At 43.5% G+C, this 21999-nt stretch overlaps 1 protein-coding gene across 1 annotated transcript in view; it reads right to left on the bottom strand.

Moving 5' to 3' along the window:
- The window catches only part of LOC126176531 (tyrosine decarboxylase-like), a 228493-nt gene that overhangs the window by 192068 nt on the left and 14426 nt on the right, over positions 1-21999 (bottom strand). Inside the window, exon 2 of the mRNA XM_049923687.1 lies at positions 10073-10278. Within this exon, the coding sequence (XP_049779644.1) occupies positions 10073-10278 (206 nt within the window). The remainder of the gene's footprint in view (positions 1-10072; positions 10279-21999) is intronic.

The following is a 21999-nucleotide window of genomic DNA, read 5'->3' as shown; positions in this document are numbered from 1 at the left end:
AGGACTGGTGACTCCTGTGCATAAGAAGGGTAAAAGAATGCACCCTTGAAATTACAGACCAATATCCATAACTTCTGTTTGCTGTAGAATCCTTGAACACATTCTCAATTTGAATATAATGAATTTTCTTGAAACTGGGAAGCTTATTCCACAAATCAGCATGATTTTAGAAATACCACTCATGCAAAACTCTGCTTGCCCCTTTCTCAAATGATATACTACAAGCTGTGGATGAAGGGCAACTGGCAGATTCCATATTTCTAAATATGGTGTACGATAAGGTGTCGAAGTTGAGTGACTCTAGGAAGATACAAGATGACTTAACTTATTCTTGAATACTGCTCGAGCATTTGGGATCTGTACTAGGTCGGACTGATTGAGGACATCAAGGAAATTGAGAGGTCAGTTGCTAGATTTATTACTGGTATGTTTCAACTACACATTAGTGTTACAGAGATGCTTTGCCAACTCAAATGGGAATCACTGGAGGTGAGACAATGTTCTTTTTGAGGAATACTATTGAGAATATTTAGAGAACTGGCATTTGAAGCTGACTGCCAAAAGATTCTACTGGCATCAACATACACTGCAGGTAAGGACCACAAAGATAAGATAAAAGAAATTAGGACTCACAAGGAGGCATATACAGACAGACATTTTGCTTTTGCTCTGTTTGTGAGGAGAATAGAAAAGAAAATGACTAGTAGCGGTAAAAGGTACCCTTCATCGTGCACAATATGGTGGATTGTGGAGTATCTATGTAGATGTAGATGTACAAAATTTTACTCTTGAATAATTCTTACTTTAATTTCATGAGAACTTGTTCACACTGTTCATTGCTATCACCCATACCACAATTCTCTTTAATAACTTATTCAGACATGGTTCATTACATTGTTGACCAATGAAAAACGTCTGATAAAACCCAAATAATCCTTGTTGATCAATGAAAAAGTCTGATAAAACCCAAATAATCTTATCATGGCTTTAAGTTTTCTCTTATTTTCAGAGCAGATAACTGCCTTTAATTTACTTTGCTCTGGCTTTACACCCTTTTTGTCAATAATTTGGCCCAGAAATGAACTCTCCTTTTTTTGCATACTCTGACTTACTCAATTTTAACTTCATACCAACTCTTGACACTGCCTTCATATCCTCAACCTGAAGAAAACAGTCTCTTTGCCACAATGAACTTATTATAAGAATAAAGTCCACATACACTATTACTTTACTTACAACTATGTTATGAAAAGGATAGATTGCAGTTCACCACATAGAGAACATGTTGAATCGTAGACAGGCACAATGAAAATACTGCTACAATGTATAACAGTATTTTAATTGTGCCTGTCTGTGACTCTGTGTCTCCTCTACATGGTTAATTAGTAATATATCTTTTTCAAAATACTGTTGTTGTTCCATCCTGGACTTTTCATTGTTTGCTACTTTACCTAGTGACTCATATTCTTAGATCTTTTCCATAGCCATAATAAAAACACACTCTCTTATATTAAGACCAAGAGACAGTATCTGCCGAAAGGCTGTATATTTCCAGAATCTGGTGCCATTCTAATATTCCAATATCCACATGTTACATCACAGAATGCTGTTGCAGCCATGCCACCAAAATACATGGATGGGCCAGGGCTGCTCACAGCCGGCCGAAGCTAACTGCATCAGATATCTATTGGCGTGCACATCTGCCAATAGGCAAAACTGTGGCAGTGTGTGGCAAGCATGGACACGGCTCAGCAAAAAAGCAACAGCAGTGTGAACTGAGCTGCCATACAGTACAGATGCGTTTTTTTAGAGTATATAGCTTCAGTCCATGGACCTCATGGGTCAAGCTTAATGTGAGTTACCAATAGATGTGTACATAAGTTTGTTTGGCACTCTCTGTTTTTTGCTGCCTTCACTTTGTTGCAACCGTGAAGTACACAGTGCCATGCAATCACAAGAAAAAGGTCCATTTTGTTCTGGAAACATGCCCACTGTTCTGTGCTCATGCAACTGGATGATGCTCTCATGACTGAGGAGTGTACACCACGCAGGATCAGAGTTTGAGTGGAACTGTTATGTAAACAGAGTTACAGTGATTGCTGGTTACTGGACATGGTGATATTATTTCCTTTTTGCCAGTTTTTAATTTACTCATTTGGCAGAATAAATACATTTTTGGCAAGTGTACTTATCAGTTCCCACTACCTCACTGTCACCATAGCCTACATCCTGAACAAAGTGCATGGGTGTGACACTGAAGTCGGGTCACTGAATAATTGGCATATAAGTGGTGATACCTTCTTGTTCCTGCTTCACTACCCCGATGTGATCACTGGGCTAAATAAGTGGTGGCAAACTTTCGTCAGTTGGAGTGATGTGAAGCCATGAGTGATCTACCACTTATATCCTTGTGTGCTATGAACTAGGTGCTAAAGCAAGATGAGAACTTCGGAAGAACTGCAAAAGACAATAAATAGTAGATAAAAAACAACATATGAGCTGCTAGAGTGCAACCAGAGACCAGAGAACATGCTACAGGCACTATCCATATGCACAGACTCTGCCCACCTGGAACAAGCTGAGGAAAAAGAAGGGATCAGTTGGTAGGACATGTTCTGAGGTATCAAGGGATCACCAATTTAGTATTGGAGGACAGCGTGGAGGGTAAAAATCGTAGGGGGAGACCAAGAGATGAATACACTAAGCAGATTCAGAAGGATGTAGGTTGCAGTAGGTACTGGGAGATGAAGAAGCTTGCACAGGATAGAGTAGCATGGAGAGCTGCATCAAACCAGTCTCAGGACTGAAGACCACAACAACAACAACAACAACATTACATCTTTAACATTAACACAAAAGACAGCAGAACTGGAGGTCACAAAGATAAAATCACCACAGAAGCAAATCAGTTTAACTGTGAACTGGATAACTAGAAAATGAAAAAAAAAAAATGGTTATCATCTTCTGATGATAATTTGTATTTATGCAGGGATTTACTATGCCCACCAGTAAGTTTTGAGTAGGTGAAATTTTCCAAAAAGTATAAGCAATAAACTAACAAGGTCTCTTTTTTTTTAAAGAGAGCAGGCATTTTTGGAATCAGAAAAATCAGCTCTACAAAATTGTGGTACTGAATTTTAGAAATGAAATAATAAGTTAAGAAATTTTCAAACATGAATGAATTTTAACATATAAAGTTTTTGAAGAAAGTAAGGTGTTTGTTGAGAAAAGGAGCATGAGATCTTTCAAATAAACTAACCCTAGTTAGGAAGAAGCAGCTATTTGCTTATTGAAAATTTCACTTTCGTGTGGTTTATCTAGTACCTTCCACTGCAGAAGTCGAACATGCACCAGAACAAATGGACGTGGTCAGCCCATAGAGGGCTCCACCTCCGTGGCAGCTATTCTGCACAGCGCTCTTGCGCAGTGAGGGTGCCACCGCTACGCCACGTGCAGACAGCGGCCAATAGCTGCTCCCTCTGGTTTCGTATATAGGGACCCACTCTGCCCTAGTCCAGTCAGTCTTGTACTCGCTCTTAGATTTCATTTCTATCTCGGCGGTACTGCGTTCTGGTTTTTGCTCGTTGTTGACATTTGCCTGGCTCTGGTTCTGAGTGGATTTACTGTTGGTGTTTGGTGTTGTGGTTTCCACAAGCCTCCGTTGTTTATCTCTTTCTTGTTGTGTCGGTCATAGTTGGTCGTGGTCGGTTGTTGTCAGTTGTCATTGGTCTGTCGCCCGACTCGTCCTGTGTTTACCCAGTGGTGCGTGCTCCACCTCCGGGGGCTTTCCCGCTGGCGGCTCCGATCTGCAGCCCAAGGCGTTCCCGCAGTTTGTTTTGGTTACTACAGTTTACATTTATAATTGATAACAAATACATTTTAATGGAAGTTTTCCAGATGAACTACTGATCTTATTATTAGTAATAATCCACAAACTACACAGAAAATAAAAAAAAGTTTTTGATAATCACAGCTTAAATAAGAAAATCAATAATTCAAATAACTGTTGTACATGTGTTAGGAGTAACATGTATAAAAAGTGGAAAAGACCATTTTTAAGGAGTAAAATTGTAGCAAGTAGGACTATCACATCATGCTCCATCTCAATGTATCACATATTTTTAATAGGAAAGCTTGCATGATACTTTAAATCTTTATTTTGAATGTGATTCCTTTTAATTACTCTCATGTTGGTATTTATAAGAAAATGATTGTTCTCCACTCAGACAAAGAGTGGTGGTGGTGTGTTGGGGCTTATGGGCGCTCAACATCGAGGTCATCAGCGCCCTGACACACATTAAAAGGAACGAATGTGGACAGACCTAAGAAAACTAAAGCGCACACTCAAAGAAAGCAGGAAAAGAAGGAAAATGCTACATAAGAAAGTAAAACCTAAGGAAAGGGGAAACATAGCAACAAAAATGTCACAGGAAATTGTTATTGGCTGGCCACTTACATAAAATATGGGCGAGCTTGTCACACAGCGAGCAAATTAAAATCCTCTCCCTAAAATCTTTGTAAAAACGTTTGACAGGGCACAGAAGTTTAAAACTTTAACCACATTCATCCGAGTGTTGCCTAAAAGAGATGGCAGGTCCGCTGGCAAGTCAGCCGTGACCCGCTGGTCAGAAAATAAAACGCAATCCAATAAAACGTGGCGCACAGTGACCTGGATGCCACAAGCACCACACATTGGAGGGTCCTCTCACCGGAGAAGGAAGCCATGCGTCATAGGGCTGTGGCCTATTCGAAGCCGAGTGAGGAGAACTTTGTCCCATCGATGGGGCTGAAAGGAAGTACACCACACACGCGTTGTGGGCTTGACTATACGGAGCTTATTGTCAGTCACTTCCAGCCACTCATCCTCCCACCGACGCATGACCCGTGAGCTCAACAGCGAGGTGAGTGCATACAAGGGGATAGCACACTGAGATACTTGTGAATCAAGACACGCCTCCTTGGCTGCGAGATCTGCCGTTTCATTCCCAGCAATGCCGACATGCCCCGGAACCCAGCAAAAAGCTACAACCTTCCCCAGTCGCTGTAGTCGGAGGAGGGCATCCTGGATGGTCTGGACTATTTTGTCTGCCGGATACAAACGTTGCAATGAGTGAAGGGCACTGAGTGAATCGGAACAGACAAGAAATTTAGGAGAGGAAGAATGTCTCATGTGCTCCAGTGCCCGCAAGATCGCAGACAATTCTGCATCAAAGACAGTAAAAGTCTGAGGCAGTCGGACCTTGACGACACAATATGGAAAAACAACTGAGCAACCAACAGAATCCCCTTGTTTCGACCCATCCGTAAAAACAGCTACATAGTCGTGGTGCTCAGATAAAATGGCAGAAAATGCTACATTAAAAACGGTGGCAGGAGTGCAATCTCTCTTGTACTGCAATAAATCTAAAATCACTCTGGGCGTCTTGAGTAACCAGGGTGGCAGGCGGTTAAAACCTTGGATTTGGGGTTGTACAGACTCCACTCCGAGGGACTCTAGTACACATTGCACACGGATCCCAAACGGCAACGTAGCCCGGGGACGGCGGGAAAAAAGGCGATCCAGAGGCGGATGGGCAACAAGACGGTGAGCAGGCGAGCTGGGAGCTGCAAGAAATTTACAAGCCTGGCTCACCAGCAGGAGCTGCCGCCGGATGGTAAGTGGCGGTTCGCCAGACTCAGCACAGGGGCTGGGTACGGGACTGGTCCGATAAGCACCCGTGGCCCGTCGGATCCCAGCATGGTGAACAGCATCAAGGATCCGCAAATAAGATGGCCTCGCTGACCCATATACTGTGCAGCCATAGTCCAGCCGTGAACACACAAAAGCTCCATAAAACTGAAGGAGACGCACCCTGTCCGCGCCCCAAGACCTGTGGCTGAGGCACTTGAGAATGTTCAGTGCCTTCAGCGTTCTGGCTTTCAAGTCACGTAGGTGTGGCAGCCATGACAACCTGGAGACAAAAATTAGGCCTAGAAACCACACTGTGTCTCTAAAATGTAGGACAGTATCCCCCATATGCAAGGCAGGCAAAGTAAAAAGATGACGAGAACGATTAAAATGAACACAAACACACTTATCGGCAGAAAACCGAAAACCCGTCTTTGCAGCCCACTCCTCCAACCGCCGCACTGTTAGCTGCAACTGACGGCTCACGGTTGCAACACTGGAGGAGGAACAGAAAACAGCAAAGTCGTTCACAAATAAGGAGCACTGTACTGGACTCCTCACTGTAGACGTTATACTGTTGATGGCTATGGCAAAGAGGGTAATGCTTAAAACACTGCCCTGGGGAACACCATTCTCTTGCTCAAAGTGATCAGACAGTGTGTTACCAATGCGGGTCCGAAAAAACCGCTGAGACAGGAAAGACCGAATGAAAATGGGGAGGCAGCCACGAAAGCCCCATTGATGCATTTGTGCAAGAATACAGTGTCTCCAAGTAGTATCATATGCCTTACTGATATCAAAGAAGATACCGATACAGTGATGCTGACGGAGAAAAGCCTGTTGAATAGCCGCCTCTAGGAGGGTTAGGTTGTCGACCGTGGACTGAAATTTTCGGAATCCACACTGAAAGCGGCTAAGGAGCTGTCTGGTCTCTAACAGCCAGACTAGACGCCGGTTAACCATCCGTTCCAGGGTCTTTCCGACACAGCTTGTCAAGGCGATACTATGATAGCTACCGGGACATGTGCGGTCCTTTCCTGGTTTGAGGAGAGGGATGAGGATTGCCTCCCTCCACGAGGTGTGGAACACTCCTGTCTGCCATATGAGATTAAAACATTCAAGGAGGATTTCCTTTGACGCCGCTGGCAGATGTCGAAGCATGGAGTATCAGATGCGGTCGTAACCTGGTGCAGTGTCAGAAATGTCAGTAAGTGCCAGTTCAAGTTCCCACATGGAGAAAGGGGAATTGTAGGCCTCAGAACTGTTCGACCGAAAGTCCAAGGTCGCTCTTTCGACAGTCGCACAGTAGCGATGAAACGCTGGATCCTGATTTGCAGTGGCAGTACTTTGCGCAAAATGCTCTGCCAGCGTCTGAGCAATGGCTCTGGGTGTTGTTTGGAGGCATCCCTGGTTCAGGACAGCAGCTATTGGTAAATGGCTATGTTTACTGGAAATCCTCTGGATGGCTTCCCATACTCTTGTGGAACAAGTGGAATGGCTGATGGAGTCCAGGAACTCCTGCCATGACCTTTTCTTGCTCTCTTTAATGACACGGCGTGCCCTGGCTCTCGTGATTCGAAAGGCGGTAAGATTGACCGCTGTTGGGCGGCATTTAAATCGGCGAAGAGCCGCACGCCTGTCCCGGATGGCTGAACGGCACTCTTCTGTCCACCAAGGCACAAGGCGCCGCTTGAGAGTGCCAGAAGACTATGGTATGGACAGGTCAGCAGCATGATGGACCACAAGCGTGATGTGATCCACCCATTCCTGTACATTATTGTGGCGGTCAAAGACAGCCAACCGAGTGAACAGTGGCCAGTTAGCCCTGCCAATCATCCACGATGGTGGCCGCTGCTCCAGCAATACACCATCCAGGAGATGAATGCGGATAGGGAAGTGATCGCTGGAATGAAGGTCGTCAATGACCTCCCAGTGAACAGAGTCGGTGAGGGTTGGAGAGCAGAAAGATAGGTTAATGGCTGAGAATGACCCTGTAGCAGTAGAGAAATGAGTCGGAGTACCTGTGTTGAGGATGCACAACACTTGAGATGTTAGGAGGCTCTCCAAAATTCGACCTTGAGCGCAAAGAGAAGTGGAGCCCCACAGGACATGATGGGCATTGAAGTCTCCCAGGAGGAGAAATGGGCGGGGAAGTTGGTCGATAAGATCTGTGAGAGCATCTAAGGTCATTGCATCCAGAGGGGGTAAATAAAGGGAGCAAACGGTAAGCCTCTGAGGTGAATGAATTTCAACTGCAACTGCTTGCAGGTCAGTATCCAGGGGGAGAGCAGAGGAGTGGTGGTCATTATTGACAAACACAGCGACTCCGCCTTTGGCCCTTTCTCCAGTCAGGTCATCTTTGCGATATGACGTATAGCCCCTTAGTACAGGAGCATCAGATGGTTTTAAATGCGTTTCCTGTAAACACAAGCACAGGGGGTGTTGCCGTGCTAGGAGGTTCAGTTCCTCCACATGTGCCCGGAATCCATTCATGTTCCACTGTATAATGGTAGCCATCTATCAGGGTGAGAGTACCTTCATCCTCACTTTCTGTCGGGGAGGAGAGCCCACAACAGGTGGAGGCTCTGTTTTGGGGCGAGATGATTGCCCCAGTCTGACATCAACCTCCATCGCCTCAGAAGAGGAGTCGAGAGAGACGTCAGAGAGAATGACATCCACATCAGGAGACTGTATAACTGCAGTCTCCTTTAGTGGGCGAGTCTTCACCTTTGTCTTTGGCTTCGATGTTCTGGCCTGAGGTGGCATTGGAGCCAAAACCTCAGAAGCAGTAGGGGGTGTAGCAGCGCTGGGCAGTGCACAAGACTGGACCCGGGAAGGGGCAGGAAGTTCCATGATGTCAGCTACCACGGCCTGGTCAGAAGGGCGGGGGGGAGCAGCAGGCTTCACAGGAACGGCAGCAGCACACGTACATTGACAAGCGCAGGTGCTAGTGCTAACAGTAGCAACCTCTGTTTGTGTAGCGGCATCGGCTTTCAAAACTGGTTGTTTGAGAACGGAAGAAAAGGAAGCAGCGAACGTGGGCGGCTGCATGGACTTGTAAATTTTCTTCGCCTCACCATACGGGATGCGTTTTGTAGTTTTTAGTTCCTGGATCTTCCGTTCCTCAAGGAAAACTCTGCATTCCCTACTCCACACAGGGTGATCCCCAGAGCAGTTGACACACTTGGGAGGAGAGGAGCAACCAACTCCCTCATGGACGGCTTTACCACAATTCCCGCAAGTGGCTTCCCCTTTACAGCCGAGAGTAGTGTGTCCAAAGTGTTGGCATTTAAAACACCGCATGGGGTTGGGGTAATAAGGCCATACACTGAGACGTAGGAAACCTGCCTTCACATGCTCTGGCAATTTGGTGCTGTTAAATGTAAGGATAAATGAGTCAGTCTTTATGAGAGCACCATCCACCCGTTTCATAATGTGTTGCACGTCGATAATTCCTTCCCGGGACCATTCAGCCTTCAGTTCGTCTTGGGGAATGTCAACGAGATCTCTACAAGTCACAACACCCTAGCTGTAGTTCAAGGTGTTGTGAAACTCAGTCTCTATCGCAAACTCCCCAAGAAATTGTGCCTTCTGTAGGTTCTGGACTTGCTGGAAGCTAGATGTTTTAACCAACAAGGTGCCATTTTGCAAGCGGTTTACAGACTTTAATGTGCCAGCAATACCTTCTAAGCCCTCTGTATATAAAATGGCGAAACTTTTACAAAACTCCCATCTTTTCTTTTAATTATGAAAAACACATTCTGCGAAGCAGCATGCATTCTGTTACTACTACCTGAATCAGGAGGACTGGCTACACGAGCCCTCTTGTTGGATTGAGTGTTAGAACCCACCAGCGGTCCACCCTTTCCGCTGGCAGGAGAAGAATACAAGTTCGAGGGTTCCATCTCGGTCCCACGAGCAGCTAGGGAACTAGAAGTCCACCTAGACAGAGCTCCGCGTGCCTAGGTAAGCCTTATACAACTGGGATGCGGCAGGTGCCCCAGAGGTTGCCCGCTTGCAACTGTTCCACCCCAACAGCCATGCATCTTATAGGCGCGCAGCACACCGTAAGATTGAGGGGTTTTTATAGAGGTTTACCTTCCTCGCAATCCAGGCGGTCAAGCCAAGATTACCATTCCCTGCAGCACACAACATTCCACCGCTGCGCCATGCGGTGTTCGCTGAAGCATGTCCGGGGGTTACGGTGACAGGAGACTGGCGGCGCTGACCAGTCCCCAGCTCAGGACCCCGGGGTCGCCAAGCCCGTACTCAGCAAATGAATGCTGAGCCCCTGGGGGGTCAGACAAAGAAACCATCCATTGAATATTTGTGGAAAATTTATGGGAAAAAAATAAATGTAACATCTATTAAGCCTAAAACACTCTTATAATTAAGAAAACATACACCAGGCAATATATAATCTTCAAAATCAGCCATTATTGTATCCCAATCTTCTGGTTTCTCAGGAGCATGGTCTGGCATAAGTGGCTGCAGGTAGAAAGGCTTTTTGTCTGATCGTGCTTTCAATAAGTTGATATGCTCTTTATAATCACGTATTAAGTCAATTATCTGTTCACCACATTCCCTAAACTCCTCAATGGCCATTCCATCTGGAACAAGGCAAATACATACTGTTATGGAAAAACATGAGCTATTGAGATATGTGTTAAAATCAGTAAATGAAGAATAAATAAAGTAACCAGCACACACTTGAGTTATTTGTGGCTATAGTACTTCTTCAAATAAATGCAGTGAAATATGGAAAATCATTAACATGCTCTGTATATAGATTCCTCACAACTTCAGTAATGAGTGGTAGGAAATAAAGTATAGATGAATTTAACAATATTATGAGAATGAAAGTTGCCACAAACCATATAGTGGAGATTCTGAGTCACAGATAGGTGCAACAAAAAGACTCTCACAATTAAAGCTTTCGGCCATTACAGCCGTCATCAACAATAGACTCACATATGCAACAACACCCACCCACCCACCCACCCTCCCACACACACACACACACACACACACACACACACACACACACACACACACACCACATGCAAACCCACACACACACACACACACACTCACACACACACACACACACACACACACCACACCACACATGCAAACACAACTCACACACATGACTGCAGTCTCAAGCAAATGAAACCACACTGCGAGCAGCAGCACCAGTGTATGACTGCAGTTGGGTGTGTGAGTTGCATTTGTGTGTGTGTGTGTGTGTGTGTGTGTGTGTGTGAGTCTATTGTTGACAAAGACCTTAAAGGCTGAAAGCTTTAATTGTGAAAGTCGTTTTGATGTGCCTATCTGTGACTCAGCATCTCTGCTATATGTTGAGTGGCAACTTTCCTTCTCATAGTATTGTTACATTCCATCCTGGATTTTCCTTTGTCTGAGTATAGATGAATGATTGGTTAACAGAAAGGAGGGTGACTCTGTGCTAGGGAAAAGATATATTAACTCTCTTGTTATTGGAGAAACCATTGTCACCAGCATAGTTTGTATGACACATGATATGGTACCAACAGTGAGTCAGCTAATAAGCTGTGTTGCTTCATTCTCTTAATGATCTGACACTACATTATGAAGTCAATCAACCTTAAGGCTGTTTTTATTGTGTTCATGTAAAAACGGCTGATGGTAGACAATTATTTATAACCACCCCAAAAAAGTGTACAATTAGAGCATAGGTAAAAAAATGAGTATTACGACTGAACTACTCATCAGTTATTTCATTAGCGATACTTGTTGTACTGTAGTGAGAAAGTACTAACTGAAGATCAAGTGATTGGCATTTTATCAGACCTTGGTTAGGTACCAGCATGACAACCATGAGCACATCGGCTAATGTTAACATTACATTTCTTCACTGCCAGATAATGGATAACCAACATGTGAAACACTCCATCACTTACTCTATGTAAACACAAGAATTTCTGTGTGCCACAATGTAAAGTGTGTACCACTAGTATACGAGTAAATGAACTGTACTGGAGAGTCACAAATGGGTGAATGACTACCTCCGTAGAGTATCACTTTACATAATCTGATGGATTAGATGGATCAATGGCTCAACTTAAGGATGATGAATGAAATAAGCATTTGGTGTCATTGGCCGGGAGGCCCCTTGCGGGGTAGGTCCGGCCACCTTCGTGTAGGTCTTATTACATTCGATGCCACGCTGGGTGGGGTTGAAAGAATGATAAAGACAACACAAAATCCAGTCCATGAGCAGAAAAAATCTCTGACCCAGCCGGGAATTGAACCCGGGCGTGTGGGACGGCAATCCGTCACGCTGACCACTTTTTCTTTTTTCTTCCTTCATTTTGTTCATTGTTGATCATTGAGTTTGGTCATTGCGGACGTCACATGACATCCGTTAAAGTTCGTTTGTTGATCCTCCCACTCAGTTTTTTATTACAGAGGCCAATCAGATCTCTGACCGAACACGCTGAACTACCGTGCCGGCACCACTCAGCTATCGGGATGGACAGCTTAAGGATGGAAGCCATTATCTGTCTTCAACCACTAGTATGCTCAGATTTTCCATTACAACACTGCTATTTCATTACTGGGTACCTTCTGTCAATGGACTCGCTGTTTACAGTCCATGAGAGGTCTTACTGAAACTATCCAGCACGCAAAATTTCTCTAGTGTTAGCATATAAATGGCTCAGACAAGTGTACTGGCAAATATGGCTTTGATCTGCCAAACTTAACTGTCATTCATACAATGATTCCATAAAATTACATTCCATCTTGCTTATAAACACACGCAGCAGTAAGTTTAGTATCAATATTCAGCACTTATCTTAAACACCACTTAATGAGTTAATTAATTCAGCAGACTTTACTTAATCTTAAAATGATTTGTGATCTTTGTGCAGAAACTGTCAACAGCATGATTCCAAGACCAAAACATAATACTACAATAAGTGTATCAAGTATCCCTTTCCTCATGTTCCCATGTAGGCCAACTTCATGACATTGTCACAAGTGAACGACTCACAAATCTGGATATTGCATGATTCAGCCAGTTGGGCAAATGGAGATGAGGCATACTGGTCGGGAAGGCACTGGTTGACCACATATGACCACAAAAAGTGAGTATCACCATATTGTGCACCAAGCACATTGTAACCTGAGAACAATTAATGGACTGCCTGCAACACTCTGTATCATCCTAGGCTATTGGTTGGACACTACCAGCAGCTAGACTATGGAATTGCTGTCCCATGTGTAGGCTACCATTAATGCCACAACACAGACAGCTACATTTATTGTGCTGTGACTGGAAAACATCAGCTACTGATGAATGCATTGCATTGTGTTCAGATTAAATTGTGCCCTGAAATGAGCGACATCCTACTGGAGATACTTCCCACTCCTCCTAAAGTGGTGTTCTATTGCCCACCCAACCTGAAGACAGCTGCTGACAACCTTGGATGGTGCAGAGTGTAGCCCACACCTCAGACAAATGGACAGAAAAACCCAGAGAGGGGACAAAGCAACGGGATTTGGTGTGGAGATGTTTAAAGGTAATAAGACCAGTGGGGGATGGGTGCTGCTTAAGATGTTGCAAGACATGATGATGATCATGCATAGTGATGACAATGGCCTTGCTCCACCAGGGAACTGGCCAATGGCAAACAGGACCTGTCAAGTGGGTGATGACAATGCCAGCAGCATGGCTTATCTAATCAAGAAAGATCATGGATGACTCCATCAGTACAACCCAACAAAGAAGGTGTGAAAAGGACCTGTGAAGTAGACAGAGGCCAATCAGCACTATGGAATGCTCTGTGGGATAACCTGGTCATCCAGAGACAGGAAGGGAATGAGAGAATTGATGGGAAGTGGTCGCTATCACAGAGGTCATAGTGTGGCAACCAGTGTAAGGAAGTAAGAAAGGGATGGGGAGAGAGCTGAAGATTAATGAGAGAGAAAGTGCCATATATGGTACTAAACTGAGTAGTAGAACCATTATTAAGAAGGCACAGGTTGCGGTCACAAGAAATTGATCAATGAGGAGCCCACAACTACAGGGTGGTGCACGAAATGTGTTACCATTTTGTTTTTGAATATAAACTTTATTGTCAATACAATCTGAAAGGAACATATACTACAATGAACAGTCGTCCATGGAGATTTGTTCTAACTCAGCACATGCTCAATATGTTCACCATTTCGTTTCCTAACTTCCTTCAAACAAATACTGAAGTTATTGATTACCCTATGACACATGTCTTCCGTAATTTCACTGCAAGCTTGAAGAATAAGTCTTCTGAGCTCCATTAAATCACGTGGATGTTTCAGGAAAATTTTTTCCTTTAGGTACCCCCAAATAAAAAAGTCACATGGATTGAGATCTGGACTGTTGGGGGGCCAATTTTGTCCATCACTGAAGCGACCTGGAAACCTGAGTGAAATGATCTGCATGTCGAAATGCTCATGTAAAAACCCCAACACAGTGTTTGCAGTATGTGGCCTTGCTCCATCTTGCATGAACCACTGCGTGTTGAAGGGCAAGGCAGTAGCTTGAAATTGTGGAATGAAGCTATTGCGAAGCATGCTCAAATAACGCTTGCTGTTCACAGTTTCTTCAAAGAAAAAGGGTCCAATAAGTCCATGACTGGAAATTGCTGCCCACGCTGTAATCCTCGGAGCATAATATTGTCGTTCATGAAGCACTTGTGGGTTTTCAGTGGCCCAAAAGTGTACATTTTGTTTGTAAACCACATCATCTAAATGAAAATGCACCTCATCTGGAAACCAAAAATTGCTGAGAGTTTCTTCCCTATCCTCTGCCCACGAGCAAACAGTAGTCCCTGCTTCTTGTGTTCTTCAGTGAGCTTCTGTGCACAGGTCATCTTGTATGGGTACATATGGAGGTCACTTTTAAGAATGCGTTGAATGGAGCATCTGGATATTCCCAGTTGCACTGCTGCCTTTCTACACGATTTCCCGGGACTTCTCTGTACAGCAACTTGTACTGCTTCAATATTCTCCGGCGAACAAACAGGCGTAGGCCGAGGTCGCTTCACTTCCAATACTGTTCCTTCCTTCCTGTACAAATTTATCATACAACCTGTGGATGGTCTTCTTGCAAGGGACCCATCGTTTGTTAAACTGTTGTCGAAAATGCCTCTGAGTCACAAAAAGGCTTTTCATTTCATGAAAAAGTAACACAATTGCCAATCATTGCTGTGTCGTCAGTCTTCCATTGTCAGCCATTGCTGCTTACTAGTCTCCTAGAGGCAGTATCGTGAATTACATGTCATTTTGTAGCTCATTTGTTTTTCCATGCTCTGATGGTACTGCTTTAGAGATCCCAGCGGGATATCTAATGTGTGTCATAAATTGTGAAAGAAACAATTGGTAACACATTTCGTGGGCCACCTGTAGATGAAAATGCACTGCTCCACAAAGGGTATGGGCATTAAAATCCCAAAGTAGAAGGAAGGGAAGGGGAAGTTGCTGAAAGAGGGCAGTTAGGACAGCAGATGTAGACTCAGTCAGTAACTGCTTTCAATGGGGTATGAAGCGGGATCCACGAACTAATAATATCCATATGCACCAACATGCAGACACCAGACTTTCTGACAGAAAGCCGTGGATGTCCACAATCATCACATAGAGGATCCGCCATACATCGAGAAGATGTGCCCAAAATGCAAGCACTTCATGAATGGTGGAATGCACGGCTTCAAGTCACATTGACAACACACAACCTTGACCTTCTCTGGGAGGGAATCTTCCTCAAATGCCAGAATAAAAGTGCCAGAATTTGTGCAACTGTCCTCATGACCTTTCTGCACACACTGAACAAAATGAATGCCCCATAATTCCAGATTGGCTCATAGTTCCTCATCAGTTTGAAGGATGGGGTCCCTATGAAAAATGACTCCCTGGACCATATTGAAAGACTGCTGAAGTGGAATGGGCATCAGGGCACTGCCAAGATGATCACAAGCATGAAGAGCTGCAGATTGGGGGGCAGAAGAAGTATTGACCAACAGGAAACCAGACGACATGTTACTTGATATTAAAAAAAAAAAAAAAAAAAAAAAAAAAAAAAAAAAAAAAAAAAAAAAAAAAATTTTTGGAGGTTCATACGCTTCATGCACGAAGCATCTGTCCTGATACCACCCACACTGATCTGGGGTTCTCCCCAAAGGCACCACCCAACCACGGCAAGGCCTGTCTGGCACTGCGATCATTGCTGGGAGTTCCAATGCACTGGAATGACAAGCAGCCACTCCTAGGCACACATGGGAGGCAACAGCTCAGGTGTCAGAAGTGTGAACCCTGTGTTGCCAGGGGGCTCAGCCAGATGGGTACATACAGTCCCACCCAAGGAGCTGGCTACACGTGCTAGTGACCTAGCAGGGTGGTGGGGGCCTACGGCAAGAAAGGAAGTGGGGTAGGAAGGGAGAAGGGAAATCCATGCTGCAGACACTAGGGAGGGAGTTCTTCTCCAAACAGCTCACACTACAGACAGAAAATTTAGAAGTGGAGATCAAACTCCAAAGGGGGATCAAAAATGCCCAAAAAGGAAGGATATAAGATAAAGGCAAAAGGAACAAAGATATGAGGAATACAAGAAACCAGGTGGATAGCCAGGTCAACACAAGCAAGAACACAGACAGGGGAAGGAGGGAGCAGATAAAGGCAAAAGGAACAAAGATGTGAGGAATACAAGAAACCAGGTGGATAGCCAGGTCAACACAAGCAAAAACACAGGCAGGGGAAGGAGGGAGCACTGAGGAAGGAACAAGGATGGAGAGGGAGGGGAATGGGGCAGCACTGGAAGGAAGAATGGATTGCAATAGTTCAGAGACTGGTGGGCGTTGCATGCAAACTCACAAAAGAACTGTGAGACCCCTGAGGGGCTGGAGTACAACACTTCAGGGGCATTAAGATGTCACAGTGGCCCAGTGTTGTATTGCATGGCTACTCGAGTGCTGGCATATTCATTATCCAGACCCTGATCAACTATATCTTACCATAATTAGGGAGGATCATTGTACTGTGCACTAAGTTCATTGCAAACTGTTGACATGCATGTCTGCCATCTGAGAACAAGTGATGGGCTGATGGACTCCCTGCAGCATTCAGTGTCATTCTGCACCACTGGTCAGAGACTGGCAGCAGCCAGACTATGGAATTACCATTCCAGGCTGCTGTTAACACCAAAAAACAAACGGCTGCATTTGGAATAGGCCATGACTGGAAAGCTGGGGGTGGTGTTGCACTGTGTTTCACAATGAATCACTGTTCAGTACTCTCCTGGATGACTGTCATTGGTGAGTGTTGTTGTTGATCTGGGAGAGATCCCAATGTTTTGAAGAGGTACAGTGTCATTGTCTGTGGTGTGGGAAGCCAACAGGTATGGCTTGAGGTCATAGCTGGAAGTGATAGAAGGAACTGTGAGAGCACAGTGATGTGCCACAGACATCCTGCATTCTCATGTGTTACCTTTCATGTGACAGTTTCTTGCTGCAGTTTTTTAAGAGGACAATGCTCATCCACACATTGTGTATGTCCCTAAGAACTGACTGCATGATGGTGAGATACTCCTGTGGCCAGCAAGTTCCGCAAATCTGTCCCCGATAGAACATTTTCATCCCAGTGCCAGTATCCAGGACATCAAGGACCAGGTAAAATATATGTTGGTCAGCTTACCTCAGACGAGGATAGATCAAGCTGTATGACACCATTCCTAACCAAATCAGTGCATGCCTGTCACAGAGGATGCAACATCATACTGCTAACTGGGCTCATATTGTCAAGTTCTTTGTAAATTTGACTCAATGTTGTAATCACTGAAATAATGCTAGATACCCTCTCAAGTTGTAAAATTTTATTTCATTTCCTCCTTCCTTTCTTGTCACTTCACTGTTTTTGTCAGGCAGTGTAAAAGACGAAATTGACATTCACTTGATTGTACCTGTCGGTGGCTTGGAAACAATCAAAGCTTCATATGTTGGATATTTCCCTTCACTTATCTTATTTTGGGGAAGCAAATGAAGTCACAAGCAAATGAAGTCTTTATGGCACAGGTAAGAATCATCATAATTATCAGAAGAATCCATCTTAGAGACTCTTGCAGAAATTTATTCAAATACCTGGAAATCCTTACCATGCTATGACAGCACATTTTTTCACATATTTCTTTGTCAACATGTAGTGTACAATTTACAAAATAAAGAAGTACATATCATGATAATGTTACAAGAAAGAAACATGATAACTAAATCTTACAAAGATTTAATAATCTCTGAAAGGTATGAAAGAATAAAGATGGTAGTGTTCTGCCCTTAAAAATGTGTATGTTTGTTCAGATTGAGAGTGCTGTTATTTTCAACACTGAACTTATGCGTTTGTAAAAGTTACTTCTGCATTGACCATTTTGGCAGTCTTTTCAATTTTATCACCATAGCAGCCAGGTCTTCTGATGAAAACCTGTATATCTCAAACTGTTTCCAACTTTCTAATGAGTAGGCTAATAGGAAATACTGCTCATAAGAACTATTACAGTGTATCTCCAGATACAATTAGTTAATGTGAAGTAAGGTTTCATGTACAGTTCATGTGCATACACTGACTCTGGCATTAAATGTAGGGAATCTGACATTATAGAACATCAATCAACTTATCTACTGTTTGGGAACAGCATTCACAATGAGGCTGAACTGTGGTCAATGCAATGTTTTACTGAACAGTAAACAAATAACTTTCAAACATGCCTGCTGATTCTGTTTTAATTTCTGGAACTGTTAGGCTAAAAGTGTTAATCATTCTCCCTAAAAACTGAAGCATTATCACTGATCACTCGAAATTCCAGTTCATCACGTTCTCTGCTCGCACACTGTTACTTGGCTCCTGAGTGGAAGGGGCTGGGTGTGGAAGCTGGCAATCGGCTCATAGCATGTTGGCTGCTGAGACAAACCCTGCCTCCTCCTCCTCACAGAGCAACCAGCTAACAGCTTATAAAAGGAATGAAGATATGATTGTTTAATGTGTTGCAGAAGTGACACAAAAGTTGATGATGCATCACTACATGGGTCAGTTACAGCTTCTTTGCTCATTCTGTAAATTATATTAACAATCACTAGACGCAACTCCACACACAGATCAACACCAATTCACAATGGCTGCTTATTGTTATGGTGCACAATACCATTGCATAGCTAATGCTGGCAGAGTCTGGAAACATTCTGGGTTGCCATGAAGTCAGCGGACTTCCACTGATCACAGAAGGGCCAAGTAAAAGAGTGTGATCAGTAAGCTGATGAACTGCAATTCCCATTTGTAGTGTGGATGCAGAATAATGTGAGTGGTACATGTGCAATTGGCAGGGCACAGATGGGGAGAGCAGCAAGATCCCCAGATCTGTCCCCGATAGAACAACAGGTTACAGACAGACACTGTAGGATAAATGCTGAGCAGTGGAGGTGTAGTGCCATTCTAAACTGAAGTCTATGCTCACATTTTTTGTAAACTGTAAGTGGAGTCTCTACATGCTCATACTTTTATGGTGACCATTCAAAAAGATCCACTGTCACTTCCGCTTCAGTTAGTATCTAGAAATAATTTCGCTGAAAATGTAACAAAATGTAGGAGGATAAGAGTGGAGAAACTTCAGGATAAGGAAATCAGGCACAAGTACATAACAGCGATCTCAGAAAGGTACCAGTTAGTTGAATGTAGTCAATTACAGTCATTGGAAAAGGAATGGACAAGGTACAGGGACACAGTACTAGAAGTGGCTAAAGAATGTCTTGGAACAGTAGTGTGTAAAAGTAGGATGAAGCAAACAGCTTGGTGGAATGATACAGTCAAGGCAGCCTGTAAAAGGAAGAAGAAGGCATATCAAAAATGGCTACATACCAGAACCCAGGTAGACAGAGAAAGTTATGTTGAAGAAAGACACAAAGCCAAACAGATAATTGCAGCATCCAAGAAGAAATCGTGGGAAGACTTTGGAAACAGGTTGGAGACTATGGGTCAAGCTGCTGGAAAACCATTCTGGAGTGTAATTAGCAGTCTTCGAAAGGGAGGTAAGAAGGAAATGACAAGTATTTTGGACAGGTCAGGAAAACTGCTGGTGAAGCCTGTGGATGCCTTGGGCAGATGGAGGGAATATTTTGAAGAGTTGCTCAATGTTGGTGAAAATGCGATCAGTAATGTTTCAGATTTTGAGGTAGGATGGGATAGGAATGATGGTGGAAATAGGATAACATTTGAGGAAGTGGAAAAAATGGTCAATAGATTGCGGTGCAATAAAGCGGTTGGGGGGGATGAAATTAAGTCGGAACTCATCAAATACAGTGGAATGTCAGGTCTTAAATGGCTACACAGGATAATTGAAATGGCCTGGGAGTTGGGACAGGTTCCATCAGACTGGACAAAAGCAGTAATCACACCAATCTTTAAACATGGAAACAGAAAAGATTGTAACAACTACAGAGGTATCTCTTTAATCAGCGTTGTGGGTAAAATATTCTCAGGTATTGTTGAAAGGAAAGTGAGAATATTAGTTGAGGACCAATTGGATGAAAATCAGTGTGGGTTTAGGCCTCTTAGAGGTTGTCAGGACCAGATCTTTAGCTTACGGCAAATAATGGAGAAGTGTTATGAGTGGAACCGGGAATTGTATCTATGCTTTATAGATCCAGAAAAGGCATATGACCGGGTTCCTAGGAGGAAGTTATTGTCTGTTCTACAAGATTATGGAATAGGAGGCAAACTTTTGCAAGCAATTAAAGGTCTTTACATGGATAGTCAGGCAGCAGTTAGAGTTGATGGTAAATTGAGTTCATGGTTCAGAGTAGTTTCAGGGGTAAGACAAGGCTGCAACCTGTCTCCACTGTTGTTCATATTATTTATGGATCATATGTTGAAAACAATATACTGGCTGGGTGAGATTAAGATATGTGAACACAAAATAAGCAGTCTTGCATATGCGGATGACTTAGTTGTGATGGCAGATTCGATTGAAAGTTTGCAAAGTAATATTTCAGAGCTAGATCAGAAATGTAAGGACTATGGTATGAAGATTAGCATCTCCAAAACTAAAGTAATGTCAGTGGGAAAGAAATATAAACGGATTGAGTGCCAAATAGGAGGAACTAAGTTAGAACAGGTGGACGGTTTCAAGTACTTAGGATGCATATTCTCACAGGATGGCAACATAGTGAAAGAACTGGAAGCAAGGTGTAGCAAAGCTAATGCAGTGAGCGCTCAGCTACGATCTACTCTCTTCTGCAAGAAGGAAGTCAGTACCAAGACTAAGTTATCTGTGCACCGTTCAATCTTTCGACCAACTTTGTTGTATGGGAGCGAAAGCTGGGTGGACTCAGGTTACCTTATCAACAAGGTTGAGTTTACGGATATGAAAGTAGCTAGGATGATTGCAGGTACTAGTAGATGGGAACAATGGCAGGAGAGTGTCCAAAATGAGGAAATCAAAGAAAAACTGGGAATGAACTCTATAGATGTAGCAGTCAGGGCGAACAGGCTTGGATGGTGGGGTCATGTTACACACATGGGAGAAGCAAGGTTACCCAAGAGACTCATGGATTCAGCAGTAGAGGGTAGGAGGAGTCGGGGCAGACCGAGGAGAAGGTACCTGGATTCGGTTAAGAATGATTTTGAAGTAATAGGTTTAACATCAGAAGAGGCACCAATGTTAGCACTGAATAGGGGATCATGGAGGAACTGTATAAGGGGGGCTATGCTCCAGACTGAACGCTGAAAGGCATAATCAGTCTTAAATGATGATGATGGTGTAACAAAAGCAGTGATTAACCATTTGTAACTTTCATAGAAGCATCATGACTGGTGAATTTTGAGTAAAACCTATGCTTCTTTTGTTGCTTCTTTTGCCAAAACACAGGAGAATCTACACAGTGTCACCTCTCTAACACATTGTTCAGACACAATTGTGAGAGAATTCTGGAACAGTGGTTTATTAAGTGAGGAAAAGTAACATCAATAGCTTATGAAAAAGCACGTCCTTGGCACAAAAATAAATGTGTAATGCCTTTACTTATGTTATTCCAAAACCCATCACATTTCTCATTTCAACAGCTATTGATTGCCCTTAAAAATTACATACTATCATTAAAAAAAAGTCTGTAGTTAGTGGAATAACATGGCAGATAATGAAGTTTTGCATAATATTCATATGGCAAAACTATCTCCTCTTTGCATGCTATCATTTGCCAAAATATCATTTTGATATCTCAAACTGTTTCTGAAATGTGAAGAATGTTGTGGATATTTCATTCTGGATTTAC

The sequence above is a fragment of the Schistocerca cancellata genome, chromosome 3, assembly GCF_023864275.1.
Source record: "Schistocerca cancellata isolate TAMUIC-IGC-003103 chromosome 3, iqSchCanc2.1, whole genome shotgun sequence".
NCBI lineage: Eukaryota > Metazoa > Arthropoda > Insecta > Orthoptera > Acrididae > Schistocerca > Schistocerca cancellata.
The sequence above is the reverse complement of the archived record's forward strand: the minus strand, read 5'-3'. Positions and strand labels throughout refer to the sequence as shown.